Source organism: Myotis myotis, unplaced genomic scaffold, assembly GCF_014108235.1.
Source record: "Myotis myotis isolate mMyoMyo1 unplaced genomic scaffold, mMyoMyo1.p scaffold_m19_p_7, whole genome shotgun sequence".
NCBI classification, from domain to species: domain Eukaryota; kingdom Metazoa; phylum Chordata; class Mammalia; order Chiroptera; family Vespertilionidae; genus Myotis; species Myotis myotis.
The window spans coordinates 44,952,052-44,967,999 of NW_023416379.1; the positions used below are offsets into that span (position 1 = coordinate 44,952,052).

Consider the following 15,948-nt stretch of genomic DNA (forward strand, 5'->3'; position numbering starts at 1 on the left):
GAGGTGAAGAAATTAAAGTACTCAGGTATTTGGGAGAAATGGAAGCATCTTTGTGCCCTTGGGAGAAGAATATGGTTATTTGAAAATTAAAAACATACTTGCTTATTTTGATCATTTGTCTCCACACAATGCACACAGCGGGAATATGTTATAAGGGGTAATTAAGGACCATGCAAAATCATTTGTTATTTGGGAATATTCATTAAGGAGAATTCTGAGAATTCTTATTCCTGTAAATTATGCCATTGTTCCTCTCTCTCCTTTCTCCCAACAATGATGAAAATAGCGTCTATTCAAAACGATTTTAGGTGTGTACTTCTAGGAATATATCCCAAGAAACCAGAAACACCAATCAGAAAGGATGTATGCATCCCTATGTTCATAGCCGCACAATTTACAATAGCTAAGAATTGGAAGCAGACTAAGTGCCCATCAGCAGATGAGTGGATTATAAAACTGTGGTACATCTACACAATGGAATACTACGCTGCTGTAAAAAGGAAGGAACCCCTACCATTTGCAACTGCATGGATGGACCTTGAGAGCATTATGCTAAGCGAAATAAGTCAGTCAGAGAAAGATAAATATCACATGATCTCACTCATTTGTGGAATATAATGAACAACATAAACTGATGAACAAAAACAGATCCAGAGACAGAGAAGCATCGATCAGAACATCAAACCTCAGAAAGAAGGCAGGGGAGGGGAGGGGAAGGGGGAGAGATCAACCAAAGGACTTGTATGCATGCATATAAGCCTAACCAATGGACACAGACACCAGGGGGGTGAGGGCATGAGTGAGGAGGTGGGGAGGGGAATGGGGGATAAGGACACATATGTAATACCTTAATAAGAATTAAAAAAAAGATTTTAGGTGTGTATCTTAATGGAAAGAAAATATATTCAAAATGCTAGACACATTGTAGCTGCTCAGTAAATAATCTCTTTTTATTTATTAAATTTTTATTTTTGAACTAATTTTAGATTCACAGGAAGGTACAAAGAAATATACAAGGAGATCCCACTCACCCTTCACTTAACCTCTCTTGGTTTAACATATTGTATTTCTATAGTATATCAAAACCAGGAACCTGACATAGGTGCAATGCTTAGGTTATTCAGATTTCACCAGATATATATGCATTCACCAGATATATATATGTGTGTGTGTGTGTGTGTGTCTATGCACATGCATTAGTAGTTTTGCAATTTTATTACATGTGTAGCTTTCTATAACCACCACAATCAAGATACTTGACTGTTAAATCACCACCCAAAGTTGATACCTGTCTACAGCCACAGCTCTGAGTTTCTCCCCATCTGCAGCCTTTGGCAACCACTAATCTGTTCTCCAACTCTATAATTATGTTATTTCACAAGTGTTTTATAAATGGAATCATGCAATATGTATCCTTTATGAGTTATTTTGTTCTTTTTTTCAATCTCAGTGCTTTTTACAGCATTTTAATATTAGTGAGTTTGCTTACTGATGATAGCACTTTGGTTTAGTAAAGAAAATGCTCAAATTTTGTTTTGTCTTATTCAGTAGGTTTCACTTGCCAACATGTAAGTCATGCTGTCAGTGTGAATCATGTGAAAAAAGCAATAGCTGAGAATCTGTGGTCAGCTTGCTCAGAATGTTTAAAAGAAAGAAGATTCCATGATGGACAGCCAGTACTTTCTTCTGAGATTTGGTTGTGCCTCAAGTGTGGTTTTCAGGTGAGAAAAGTTTTTTGTTTGTTTTTTTATGTGAGAGTTTGTCTTAAATATTTTCCTTAATGATTATTTTGAGTTGGATTGTCAGTAATGCTAAGAACTTAAGATAAATTTATTCCATGTTTTGATAGAACTCTCCAAGAAATGTCTTAGAAATCTTTAAGGTAAAGTAAAAGGTGTTTTGTTCAGAAAGTAATCATGTGTGGTTTATAAGAACTTGAAAAGGAATCCAGTCCACTCGAAATAGTTCTCATATCTAGACCTTCTTTTACTATTTGTATTTTTATGATTTTTGAGTTCGGGTATGATTTAAGTTTTGGTTGATTTAGAAACAAATATGTATGTAAATCAAAACAGCAATCTGTTCCTCTTTAGGGATGTGGTAAAAACTCAGAAAGCCAGCATTCGTTGAAGCACTTCAAGAGTTGGAGAACAGAGCTTCACTGTATTATAATTAGTCTGAGCTCATGGATTATATGGTAAGTTAGATTTTGTTAGTACTTATGTCCACTACAAAAATACCCTCTTTTTTTTTTTTTAGCTTTATGGGTAAAATAATTAAAGATGTTATACCAGCTTATGCTTTTTAGCCTGACTACAACCTATGGAATAATTTAAGAAAATAATTACTCATGAATATAAAATTTAAATAAGAAAGAAAATAGAAAAATTCTTTCCAGTCACTTTTTCGTAATGAACTTGCTAATACAGAATCCCAAGTTCTAGAGGAGGAAGGAGCTTGAAGCAGTCAAGTGTATGGTGATGCTCTGTAGGTAAAAGGGAACTTCTTAGGGAATCTACTATGAAACCTTACTTGGAAATCAAGTTCCGTTCCCTCACTTTATGCATAAGGACACTGAATATCATTTACCTTTTTGTGGTTACACAATAAAAATCCAGGCACTAAAACAAGTCTTTTTTTTGAGTCCCTAGTCTCTTCTCAGCATACCACACAGCTTCAGTGGTATAAGTGAACACTATTGAAATGCTTTCCTTGTATTTTACAACAAAAATTTTCTAACTAGAATTTATAGACTCCTAGGATTCCTTGAATGAGTTTTCAGGAGTTTTCTTAAGACAAAAATATTTTAACTTTGTGTTTTTATTTCAGGGTTCTAAAATTAATATTAGAATATTTTGGCTGGTTGGAGAGATCACCATCTTATAATTTAATTCATCCACAAGGTCAGATGGTTGCAGCATTTGTGTTTTTGTTGTTGTTGGTTCCAAGCAATAGTATTGGGGAGAATGAGGGAAAAAAATTGCCTGGCTTGTGACTCAGTGGTTGAGCATCGACCCATGCACCAAGAGGTTACTGGTTCGATTCCCGGTCAGGGTACATGCCTGAGTTGCAGGCTCTATCCCTAGTAGGGGATGTACAGGAGGCAGCCAATCGATGTTTCTTTCATCCATGTTTCTATCTCTCTCTCTCCCTCTCTTCTCCTCTCTCTCCAAAATCAATAAAAACATATTAAAATCAAAGAAGGCAAAAATAGAGGGAACTTAATATGTAAATAGTGCATTGGAGCTAGAGGAAAGGGGGGATGATGTCTAGTATGGCAGCACAATAAACATTTCTCAGTAGTCTTAAAGGAAGCAATGGTCTCAAACTATGGGATGGGCTTGTTAAAGTAGATTGCTGGGTCCCAGGCTTACAGTTTCTGATTTAGCAGTTTTAGGGTAGGGCCTGAGAATTTGCCTTTCTATGTCCCCAGGTGTTGCCAGTGCTGCTGGTCTGGGACCACAATTTGAGGACCATTGCAATGGGAAAAGGTGATGGGAGAATTGAGTGGAACCTGGTAGAATAGTCTCATCTCAAGTCAGTCTGTGTCAAGACTGCCATTGTAGCTCTTAGGATCATGATTGTGGTCCTAAGGGAATCATTTCCTGTTTAAAGGAAGAAATTCAAGTTTGTCACATACAGCTATAGAAATTTAAAGGTTGTGACTATTTTCTTTTCTCATCTAATTATTTTTTTATAATATGTTTTTATTGATTACAGAGGAAGGGAGAGGGAGAGAGAGATAGAAACATCAGTGATGAGAGAGAATCATTGATTGCACACCCCCACTGGGGATCAAGCCCGCAACCTGGGCATGTGCCTTGACCAAGGAATCGAACGGTGACCTCCTGGTTCATATGGATAGATGCTCAACCAGTTAGCTAGACTGGTCAGGCTCCCATCTAATTCTTAAACGTTAAAAAGATTAACAATTTCAATAGAAAATTTCACTAATTTGGATTAAAGAGAGGCCAGCCTGAACTAGGGTAAAACCTAAGAAACTGAAAAAAGAAAGGAATATTGTAGATTTGATCATTTAATTATGGCTAAAAAAGTGTTGCTAGATAGTGGATTTGGTACTGCTTTAATCAATAATAATAATTAGCACAGTAGTTTCTTATCTTTGAATTCATGTCAGAGTCAGACACACAGTAGAATTTTAAAAGCCCAGGGGTGCCAGTGGTCCCCTCTGAAATCAGGGCTTTTGTATCTTTAAGTTCCATAGGTGATTCTTATGCCTAAGCAAGAATCTGATTTAACACTTAAAAGTTAATGTATGAATGACTGCTTTTTAAAGTGTCTCAGTTTGTCATATGTAAAAATAAAATCTTATACTTCTGTAAAGTTATTTATTTTTAAAATGATAATACTTTTTGGGTTGTTGTGAGGAATTAAACCATAAAATACATGTAAAGCACTTAGAACAGTGCCTGGTTCATAGTATATGCTCAATTAAAAAAATTTTTTTTTTACTTCTAATGAAAACAAGTAGAATTAAGTTATTTTGAGCTGTCTTCTTTTCTCCAACTCCACTGCCATTGTGCAGCTTTTATTTACATTTTCTTTTTGTACTCTTAAAGTTACAGTATATTTATAACAAGTAAACATTAAATTGCAATGTCAGTAAAAATTTCTTGACATTTCAACATCTTTAAAATGAGCAATTACATTTTATTATTTTTGACAATAGTTACATTCGTAAGTATAGAGCATCTATCATGTAAGCCTGGTAACTGTTATTAACTTGTTTAAATTCCTTTTTTTTCTATATTTTATTGATTTTCCACAGAGAAGAAGGGAGAGGGATAGAGAGTTAGAAACACTGATGAGAGAGATCGATCAGCTGCCTCCTGCACGCCCCCCAGTGGGGATGGCCTGCAACAAAGGTACATGCCCTTGACCGGAATTGAACCTGGGACCCTTGAGTCCGCAGGCCGACGCTCTATCCACTGAGCCAAACCGGTTCGGCTTGTTTAAATTCTTTATCGAAAAGTCATTTGGGGATGTTTTCTGTGACTCATTTCCTTCATGGACTTATCTTTGTATCTATTTTTGTGTATAAGTGAGAGAGGGGACACTCAGTAAATATTTGACTATAAATACTATTTAGGAAAGGAACCTAAATCTAGTTTACAGCCATTGATCCCAGGACCATTAATAATTATAAGAAGATTGTGAATATATATACGTTAGTGTTAGTACAACACATTACATTTATCAAATTTCATTGCTTTCAAACACATGTTTTTATTTGATCTTTGGATCTCATGAAGATAAAGGGAACAGGTAATGATAATATATATAAGAAACCTTTATTAGTACTGTATGCATTAATGAGTAAACTTAGTGGAGGTTGGTTTTCTGAAAGGGTATGCATTTTTGGAAATCATCCCCTAAACCATTCTTTCCAATTAAACCTCAAACAAAATAAAACACTGATGTCAGCCAGTCTTCCCCATCTCTATAAGTGGAACTAAGTATTCAAGCCAGAAGCCTGGCAGTGTTGTTTTCTTCCCTTTTTTATCTTGTTTTATTTTTTAACCTTTTAACAATAGTAGACAAATAGTATAATGAATTTTTCCTCTATATCCATGACCCAGCTTTAAATATTACTAACTCTCAGCTAGTCTTGTTTTATTTAAACCAGGATTTCTCAATCTCAGTACTAGTGTCATTTGGGCTGATAATTCTTGGTTGTAAGGGGCTGTCTTGTACGTTATAGGATGTTTAGCAGCATCCCTGGCCTCTCTACCCACGGATGTCAGTAGCAGCTTCCCCAGGATAACAACCAAAATGGTCTCAAAATATTACCAAATGTCTTCTAAGGGCAAAATTGCTCCCGTTTGAGAATCACTGACGTACCCCCATCCACTTCTCCCTTCTCATGTCTATGCCTGAAAATATATAAGATAAATCTGTTCATTGTTTTCAGGATCCACTGATCTGCTTTTATTCCCGATACCCTCTAATTTGATATTAGTCAGAGTGGTGTTTTTAAATTTAAAGTGGATAATATCACTTTCCTGCTTGAAAACACCTCATGGCGTTCCATTGTATTTAGGATAAACTACCAAAACTTTAATTGAATAATAAGGTTCAGTATTAACTGTCCACTGCTTATTTCTCTTGATTTTCCTGGTGCCTCACCCTTTGTACCTACTTCCCTTACTCTCATAATTGAAAGACAAAAGCAGGTAAGTGCCAACTTTATTACCTCATGTGCAAAATTATTAAAGATACTTTCAGAATTTGCTTAAATGTTATATGTTTTCAGGTGTTACGAGTGTGATGAAAAATTATCAACACATTGTCATAAGAAGGTTTTGGCTCAGATAGTTGATTTTCTCCAGAAACATGTTTCCAAAACGCAAACAAGTAAGTTAAGCAATTGCTAAGGAAATTTGTATTAAATTACACTATTTTATATTTCATATAAAGAGTTCGTAAATTCATACGAGTACCGTAGATTTTACAGTTACCTCTCAGTTCAGGTGCCATGCATTCTTCCATAGCTACCTTGTGTTGTATTTACAGTATATGACCAGTAATGAGAAGCTGGTGAGGGTAGTGATTAGATTCTGGGCTTTTGAGTCAGACAGTGCTGAGTCTGAGTTTTGGCTCCACCATCTCTGTAGCTTTTACTCCTTAGTTTATTACTTAAAAAATTAGGATAATAATTCTATCATGTGCAGTTATTGTGAGACTTAGAGATGTTTTCTAAAGATTTAGAAATCATGTATGTAAAAATGCTTGTTTAATGCCTGATGCATTTTTATGAAATATCTGTTACTTGTGCTGTAATTATAGTGCAGTCCTGACACTAACTACCTGGTGTTAGACAGATTAAGGGCTCAGTGCCCCCACAAGACACCCTCACTTCACTCACCATTCTCAAGCTCAGGAGTTATCAAACCACCCACATTTTTGCACAGCTGGCTACAAATTCAGGGGTTTCTACTACCCTCTTAGGTTCAGAAATTTACTACAGTGACTCAGAGAACTCAGGAAAGTGCTAACCTTACAATTACAGTTTTATTATAGCAAAAAAAAAAAAAAACCACAAGTCAGGACTAGCCAAAAAAAAAAAGACACAGAGTGGGTCTGGGAAGGTCCCAAACATGAAGCTCCTGTATCTTCTTCCTGTGGAGTCAGAAGGCATCAACTTCCTGACACACTGATGTGTAACAGTACACAGAGTATGGTTAACCATGGAAGCTCACCAGAGCTTTGATGTCCAGAGTTTTTATTAGAATTTCATTGAATAAGCTTTTGCTACATGATTTAACTCAGTCTCCAGGACACCAAGCCTCTGATCACAAGGTTGGCCTTTCTGGCTTGACTGGCTCCCATCCTGAGTCATTTCATTAGCATAAACTGTCTGGGCACCCACAATGAGTATAAAAGACACCTTGTTAATTTGTTAACATAAACTATCAATTACTCTAGATATCCAAGGATTTAGGGGGTACTTCTCAGGAACCTGTGGCAAAGGGAGGCAAGTTCTTTATTATATAATAGTAATGTATTACATATATGTTTTTATTGATTTCAGAGAGAGTAAAGGGGAGGGAGAGAGAGAGATAGAAATATCAGTGATGAGAGAGAATCATCAATCGACTGCCTCCTGCACACCCCCTACTGGAGATGGAGCCCGCAACCTGGGCATGTCCCCTGATTGGGAATCGAACCGTGACCTCTTGGTTCATGGGTTGACACTCAACCACTGAGCAACACCAGCTGGGCGATGTACTATATATTATATACTTTGTTATCTAACATATAAACAATATATAATACATGTTACTATAAATTAAGAGTAAGAGGGAAACAGTTTCTTCATTCAGAAATATTAAGTCCCTGCTACATGCTAGGTTTTATACTTTATTTGGTACTAGGGGCCCAGTGCACGAATTCGTGCAACTTGAACTGTGGGGTGCAAGGCTGCAGTGGGCACAGGGGTGGGTCTCAGTACATCCTCCCCACCCCCGCCCGGCCCCTCCTGCTTCAGCCCTTGGTCCCCTGTCTGATGGCAGCGCCACCGCCACCGCCGCCCCCGCCCCCGCCGCTGCCACCACCACCGCCGCCCCCGCCCCCGCCGCTGCCACCACCACCACCACCCCCATGCACTGATGGCGCTGGCCCTGCTCACACCCGCTGACAGCGCAGAGCAATTGGGGCCAGCACCAGCAGCGAATATGAGCAGGGCCGGCGCCGGCAGCAGGTGTGAGCGTGCAGGAGTAAAGAATTTTCACTAACCACCAGAAGCTCACCCCAGTGATAGTGACCAGCACCCCACCTTGGTCTGGCGCCACAGCTCACCTGCTCCACCATCCTGCTGTGGCCGATGCCCACGGGGAGCGGGCCTAAGCCAACAGTTGGACATCTCCTAAGGACTCCTGGGCTGCCAGAGGAATGTCTGACTGCCAGCTTAGGCCTGATCCTCCGGGGAGCCTTGCTGTATTTTCTGTAGCCCAATATATATTGTATTTGTTAACTATTATTGCTCTGAGATAGTAATGGTGAAGAAATTAGAGGAGGAACTAGAGAAAGTAAATCCAGGTTCCTAGTCAGTAGAAGAAATGATTAATTTTATCACATTTATTCAACAAACATTTATTGAAATCTTATTCTGTCATCTCCAATTATGTTCAAATCAAGAATCAGGAAAAATACGGTGTTGGTAGACATTTAATACTTCAGGATCAGAGATGTGGGTCTCAGGGCTGTCTCCTGAAAACTGCACATGAAACGTGTTCTGTTGGCTATAATAATATATATGTGGGTATGATGCTAAGGTGGCAAAAGTACGATTGTAGAAATTATTTTTTCTGTATTTTTCACCTAAGAGGTTCCTTGATATTAAGAACAAAGCCAGTCTGATTCCATTTAATTTTATACATTTCTTGAGTATTTATTGTTGTAAGGGATGTAAGGAAGGGAGATTGGGATAATATGGTAGAAAGCACATGGCTTTTAGTCAGGCAGTCTGGCATTCACATTGGACTCTTTCAATCACTGGGTATGTGATGTGGGGTAGAGTATAGTTTGTCTGGCCTCATTTTCCTCAGCACTTTTTCCCCTTTCCCATGGGCCTCAAGAAATAGAGATGATAAAACAGTTCCTGCCCTAAAGAAGTTTAAGATCTAAAAGAGGTGGTGAGATAAAAAATATTGATAATGGGGTGTGCAGGAGGCAGCTGATCCATGTTTCTCTCATTCCCTTTCCCTTCTTCTCTCAAAATAAAAATAAAAAATCTTTTTTAAAAAAGTGATAATGAAAGCAGAGTATAATTTGTATTTTGAGAGATGTTCACACAAAGTCCTTTAGATATTCAAAGAGGGATGTAACATTCAGTTGAAAGAAATTCAGAAATCTGGGATGAGTTACTTCCACGTTGACCTTTAAAGGATGAACTTTGGGTGGGTCCAGATTAGATAAAAAGTTATTTCAGGTGTGGAAAGGACCCATGCAAGCTTTAATTGTGTTTAGGGAACGATGGGTAGCACCTGAAATGATGGGAAACAGGTTCTTGAGGGAATTTGAGAGCGTGTAGAGCTTTCAAAGCTGGAGAGAGATGTAGTTCTGAATTCAAGGTTTCCAGAAGTTCACGGGCAAAATGGGGTTATCTTTGTTTTCCAAGCTACAGGATGTCTCAGGCAAGTTTGGTATAACATAAGATCCCTTGGTATTCTAGAAGTAAGTTTTTTGGGATAGTAATTTTCCATATTCTTTCTTGCATGAGGCTTTAGTAATTTTTATAAAATACTTTAAAAACCAAATGCGAAAGTTGCTATTGAGGTTTGTAAGAATGCTGGATATGATTATGCAGCGACTTTAAATTATCAATGTGAAGATAGAAATATAAAAACGTCCATATATGTACAGTAATTCAAAAAATATGAATATACATATTGTATTTAGGTGGAAGAATAAAAATGATGTTTAAAGATTGTTTTTATATTTTGCACTAAGTAAAAATAACTTTACTGAGAGGAAAGTCCCTACCTGTACTTTAAACATGTTTTTAAGTTATGCAGTGCCTCAACAAATGCCTAATATATCTAAATTATCTTCTCTACACAGAGAATCTAGGCTTCATCCATCTCTTAAAAACAACTAGCTCAGGGTTGGTAGCCCATTAGACACTTAAGATATTATTGAGGACTTAAAAGAGCTTTGGTTAGATAGGTTATAAATCAATACTTATCGAAATAGAAATTAAAACTAAGAAAACTAAAATATTAATTCACTGAAAATTAGCAATAATTTCATGACATTTGAACACAAATAACATTTTTTAAAATATATTTTATTGATTTTTTACAGAGAGGAAGGGAGAGGGATAGAGATAGAGAGTCAGATTCATCGATCAGCTGCCTCCTGCACAACCCCCACTGGGGATGTGCCTGCAACCAAGGTACATGCCCCTGACCGGAATCGAACCCGGGACCCCTCAGTCCGCAGGCCGACGCTCTATCCACTGAGCCAAACCGGTCAGGGCACAAATAACATTTTTAAGGAAGGACTATTTTTTCAAAATAATACAAATGTAGTAAGTGGCATTGTTTTACATTTTTACAGATCTCTTTAATGGTTGGCTTAATGAAAACAGTTGAGTTTTCATACCTACTTCTGCATTCAATGTGCTATCACATGGAGTATAGCCTCTGGAATACTGCATTTATTATTGATATAATTGAGAATGAATGGAAGCAAACATTTAAAAAAGCAACTAACATCATAGTCTTATAAAGTACTTTTGACCTTACGGACCCACCCGGAAAGGAGGATGGTGTCTTCAGGAGGTTGTTTTCAGATTCACTTTCAGAACTGCTAACTTAGCACATTTCTATTTTCTGTCTTCAGCCTTACTTGCCCTAAGGCTCACTCAAATCCTACTCCAAGTACACGTGCCCAATCCTTTGTCTTATCTCCTTTCTTCTATTCAGGGTACCTTAGAATGAAATAATACAGGGTTTTGTGGTGTTTACTAGTAGCTTTCATGTGTTTGTGTGTCTTATTTATAAAACTGTACGTTCCTTGAGGATTGTACCCTGGCTTATATTCTTTTTGAGGTGGCTAAGCAGTAAATACTTGCTGAATTGAACTGAACTAGCATGTAATCAGTTTATACTGGGGAAGTAGATAAGCTTTACATTTTTTTTCCAAAATAACCGCTGAATATTAATATCAAATTATTTATTCATTCAGGTTTTTTTTATACATTTGCACTTCTAGCCAATCATTGTGCTAGCTATTGGAGATATAGTAGTGAATGAGACAGATTTATTTCTCAGTTCCTGCCATTATTGATCTTTTGGTCCAGGACGGGATATTGATACATCACACTTAATTATAATTGCCTGTGAAGGAGTAAGTACAGGGGGCTGTGAGATCACTGGGGAGTAGTCTCTATCCTAGACTGGAGGAACATTTTATGTAGAGGAAGACCTTTCTAAGCCAAGAGCTGAAAGATATCTAGAAATCAGCTAGGCAAAGAGGCACGGGGTTATGTTTTCAGGGAGAGGAATAGCTCCTTGATGAGGGAGCTTGATAGGTTCAGGGAATTTTATAGAGCTGCAAGGTTGAGTTTTGTGTATTAGGGAATGGTGAGAGGTGAGACTCTAAAGGTAAATAGGAAGATATTAAAGGGCCTTGTAAGTGTAGTTTATCCTGAAGGCAGTGAGGAACCACTAATTTTAAGTGGAGATATGGATGATTAGTTTTGTATTTTAGAAAAATTTTGTGTCTACAGTGTGGAGATAGATAGGAATGCCTTTGTATGTATACCTGCCCATTCATGTGGCAATATCAGTTTAAGACATGATCAAATAAAGATTTCTAAGACTAATGGTTAATGGAATTTTAAGAATAAACAGGTGGGGTAATGTTTGGTTCCAAGGTAGAGGAGTCTTGGGGCAGCAAGTTTTTCCTTTTTAAAGATTAAACTTCTTTTCAGCTGTAGAAATGAGCAAATTACATTAATACTACATGACTGGTTTAGGTAATTGCATTAAACAGTTGAGGGAACCCCAGTGCAGGTTCCCAGAAGAATGCTTACAGCTGTGTGGATTTCACATCTGATGCTACGATTTGCTTAAAAAAAAAAAAATTCCCTCCACACCCTCCCTTTCAATCACATACCAGAAAACTAAAAACAACCAATAAAATCCTCACATATAACACAAAATTGAAAAAGAGCAAGAAAACTTTCTTGTGAGACCCACCCAGAAATAATATATTATTAAAAAGTGGATCGAGCCCTAGCTGGTTTGGCTCAGTGGATAGAGCGTCGGCCTGCGGACTGAGGGGTCCCCGGTTCCATTCTGGCCAAGGGCACATGCCTGGGTTGCGGGCTCAATCCCCAGTGGGGGACGTGCAGGAGGCAGCCAATCAATGATTCTCTCTCATCATTGATGTTTCTCTCTCCCCCTCTCCTTCCCTCTCTAAAATAAATAAAATATATTTTTTTTAAAAAAGTGGATCGATACCTCTGAAAGGCTCGTTTGTCACTTCGATAGTCTTGTAAATGTCATGTAAGTATTCTACAAATACTTACCAAAAACAGGAATTCGTGATGAAATAATATTGTTAAATATTGGTTTGCTGTTTGTGAACTAGACAGGTAATTGACAGTCTCACATTTTTTTCCTACAGCAATAAATTTGGCCCATAATTTAAATACTGGTGGGATGCCATTTTCAAAGAGCTTAAAGAGAGAATTAAATATTCCGTTAAATTTATTAAACTTATGCTTTTGGTATAAAAATTTTGACTTATGTTGGTTCTTTTGGTTTTATTAAGTTTACTCTATCTATTTTTTAAATAAGAAAGTAAATGGTATATTTGGGATCTGAAACAAAATATCTGAAGATAAGTAATGTCCTTTCACAGACAAATTGAATGTAATAACTACCTTTTTTTTAAAAAAAAAAAAGTAATATATTTTGTTCCGCTTAAAAGTGACAGTTGTAAGACTAAGAAATATGCAGTTAAAAAATAAATACTAAAAGTAGTTATTCCCCTTTATAAAAGGGGTTAGGAACAAAAAGATATCGGACTTTCAAAACACAACTTATTGTTACCTGTAGGGATTTAAATCTGGTATTCCTTGTTTGAACTACAGAGCATAGATAATTATTTGAGTGACTACTTTCTCAGTTCTCCCAAAGATGTCCCCTTACTATACTCTTCTGGATACCTAAGGAGAAGTTAATCGCTTACATTGGGTACCTAGGGCATTAGGGCTTAATTCTTTTGAGGCCCATTTGAAAAGGGCTGCCATAAACTTTAATATAGCTATAAATTTACACACCAAAAATATCCACTATATCCTGCTTTGCTTAAGAATAGTGGCTTTTTCTTTCATATATCATCACTAGAATTTCAGTAGTGTCAAATTATTGCACATATTAACCTTCTCAACCATTATTATACAGAAAAATAGTAGATCATAATGTTTAAGTGTGCAGAGTCTGAAGCCAGACTGCTGGGGTTTGAATCTACTCTCTATTACCACTAGCTGATTTCATATCTCTCTGCATTGGGGACAATTATCAGAGGAGATAATGCTCTCACAGGTTTTTTTTTTTGTTTTTTTTTTTAAATAAGCAAGCAACCAAATAAGTTTACTTTTCCCATGCCTCTGGGAAACTTGGGAAGCACCAGGTTTCCCTTCTGGTTTAACCAAAGTAATGCACAAATATTCATACCTTTGAGAAAAGAGACATTTAATATTACTCAACTACAAACCCACTATTGGTTGTTTTCACTTTTCTCCCATGATAAGAAAAAACTGCATCTCTATGTACTTGCTCTTTTATTTCTGTAGGTTAAAATTTGGGGGATTTCTGGCCAATTTATAAACATATCTTAAATTTTGATTACCGTTGCTAAACTACCTTCCAGAAAGATTACACAAAAGGTTAAGTTGACAAGAGTATCCATTTTCCCTATTTAACTTTGTTGACAGTTTTTAGAGGGTTTTGGATAATAATGAAGTTCTTAATGTCATTGTTGCCAGATCCATCAATCTTTCTTTTTTTTGGGGGGGGGGGGGGAGTAGGGGGACAGTTGTACTTTGCTGGTACTTCATCCACTTTTCTTGCAAGACCTGAGTATGTATAAAACCTTAGCAGGTTACTCAATCAACTAGCAGCTCTGAGTACTCAGATTATAGGCTTAAAGGTAAACTGCAGAGACATAAAAGAGCTTTAAAATTTTTATCTAGAATGCCTGAAGTTTTCTCAATGTTCTTTACATTCTGGTGTCTATGTTAGTAGACTACACACGTGTAGTATTTGATGACAGTGTTGGTAATATAGAGGTGAGATAGAGTAAATCCCTTTTAATAAAATAATCTTCTAATCCTGAAATTCTTTCTAATCATAGCTATGTCATGAGTTCAGGTAAAACTTGAGAACAAAACGAATGATAATCAGAATTTTGTATAATTTGTCTTTTTTTTAAAATATATTTTATTGATTTTTTACAGAGAGGAAGGGAGAGAGATAGAGAGTTAGAAACATTGATGAGAGAGAAACATCGATCAGCTGCCTCCTGCACATCTCCTACTGGGGATGTGCCCGCAACCCAGGTACATGCCCTTGACCGGAATCGAACCTGGGACCTTTCAGTCCGCAAGCCGACGCTCTATCCACTGAGCCAAACCGGTTTCGGCAATTTGTCTTTTTTTTTTTAATGCTGTTGCAGCTTTGTCCTTTTAATTATGCTATACTTTAAAACATTTTGAAGTTCAGTCCTTGGTGCATTTGGCTCTGTGTTTATGAAGAAAGAGTTCTTAAAGTGAATAAGATCTAGAATCACTGCTAGATTGAGAAAGCTTTGTTGTCTCTCAAAACAAAATGATCAGTAATCATTCTTTAGTAGAAGTAATAAATTGGTTTTTATTAAAACATACTTGTTTGGCCGAAACCGGTTTGGCTCAGTGGATAGAGCGTCGGCCTGCGGACTGAAAGTTCCCAGGTTCGATTCCGGTCAAGGGCATGTACCTGGGTTGCGGGCACATCCCCAAAAGGAGATGTGCAGGAGGCAGCTGATCGATGTTTCTCTCTCATCAATGTTTCTAACTATCTCTCTCCCTTCCTCTCTGTAAAAAATCAATAAAATATATTTTTTAAAAAACATACTTGTTTGTATGTCAGATAATTGAGAGACTGATTCTCAGACACCCTAGTTGTAATCTAGAATCTTAAACTTTCAAGTTGACAGTTTCTTAGTGAGGAAATGTACATGTATGCTTAGTTTCTAAAGTTTTCTTAAGATATTCTCATGCGTTTAAGGCTTACTGTCTCTGTGCTGTTCACTATGCACCAATTCCTTATACTGTAGCCATAAATCCTAAGCAGTATTTATAGGTAGTGGTTCAGTGGACATTTGTTAAATCAATTGAGTTTGAATTGTTACATTTTATAAATGTGCTATTTATTTAGTAAAATGAAAAACTTGGGCTTTAGATAAAACAAATGTAAGTAGTTATTAGAAAATGTCATTTTATTTTCTCATTAAATTATCTGATCTAGCCGAAACCGGTTTGGCTCAGTGGATAGAGCGTCGGCCTGCGGACTGAAAGGTCCCAGGTTCGATTCCGGTCAAGGGCATGTACCTGGGTTGCGGGCACATCCCCAGTAGGAGATGTGCAGGAGGCAGCTGATCGATATTTCTCTCTCATCGATGTTTCTAACTATCTCTCTCCCTTCCTCTCTGTAAAAAATCAATAAAATATATAAAAAAAATAAAATAAAAAATAAATAAATTATCTGATCTATTTAATATTCAAGTTCAGTGGCATAATTAATTTTGAATATGTTCTCACAGACTTATATGTAAAAGTCAACAAATAGATCCTTGCCACTTGTGTGAAGTAGCTATTTAACCATGAAGTAAACTATTTGTATTGCCATCGCCCTGTGGATATGTTCTCTCTGG

General features: G+C 37.0%; 1 protein-coding gene across 8 annotated transcripts in view; it reads left to right on the forward strand.

Moving 5' to 3' along the window:
* The window catches only part of USP45 (ubiquitin specific peptidase 45), a 61,246-nt gene that overhangs the window by 11,421 nt on the left and 33,877 nt on the right, over positions 1–15,948 (forward strand). For 5 of the 8 annotated variants that reach the window (XM_036317146.1, XM_036317148.1, XM_036317149.1 and 2 more), the window contains exons 3-5: positions 1,549–1,721; positions 2,094–2,197; positions 6,275–6,375. In XM_036317146.1, the coding sequence (XP_036173039.1) occupies positions 1,549–1,721; positions 2,094–2,197; positions 6,275–6,375 (378 nt within the window). Of the gene's footprint in view, positions 1–1,548; positions 1,722–2,093; positions 2,198–2,898; positions 2,904–6,274; positions 6,376–15,948 lie in introns of those variants that run through there. The other 3 variants (XM_036317147.1, XM_036317151.1, XM_036317153.1) reach the window with 3 other exon arrangements.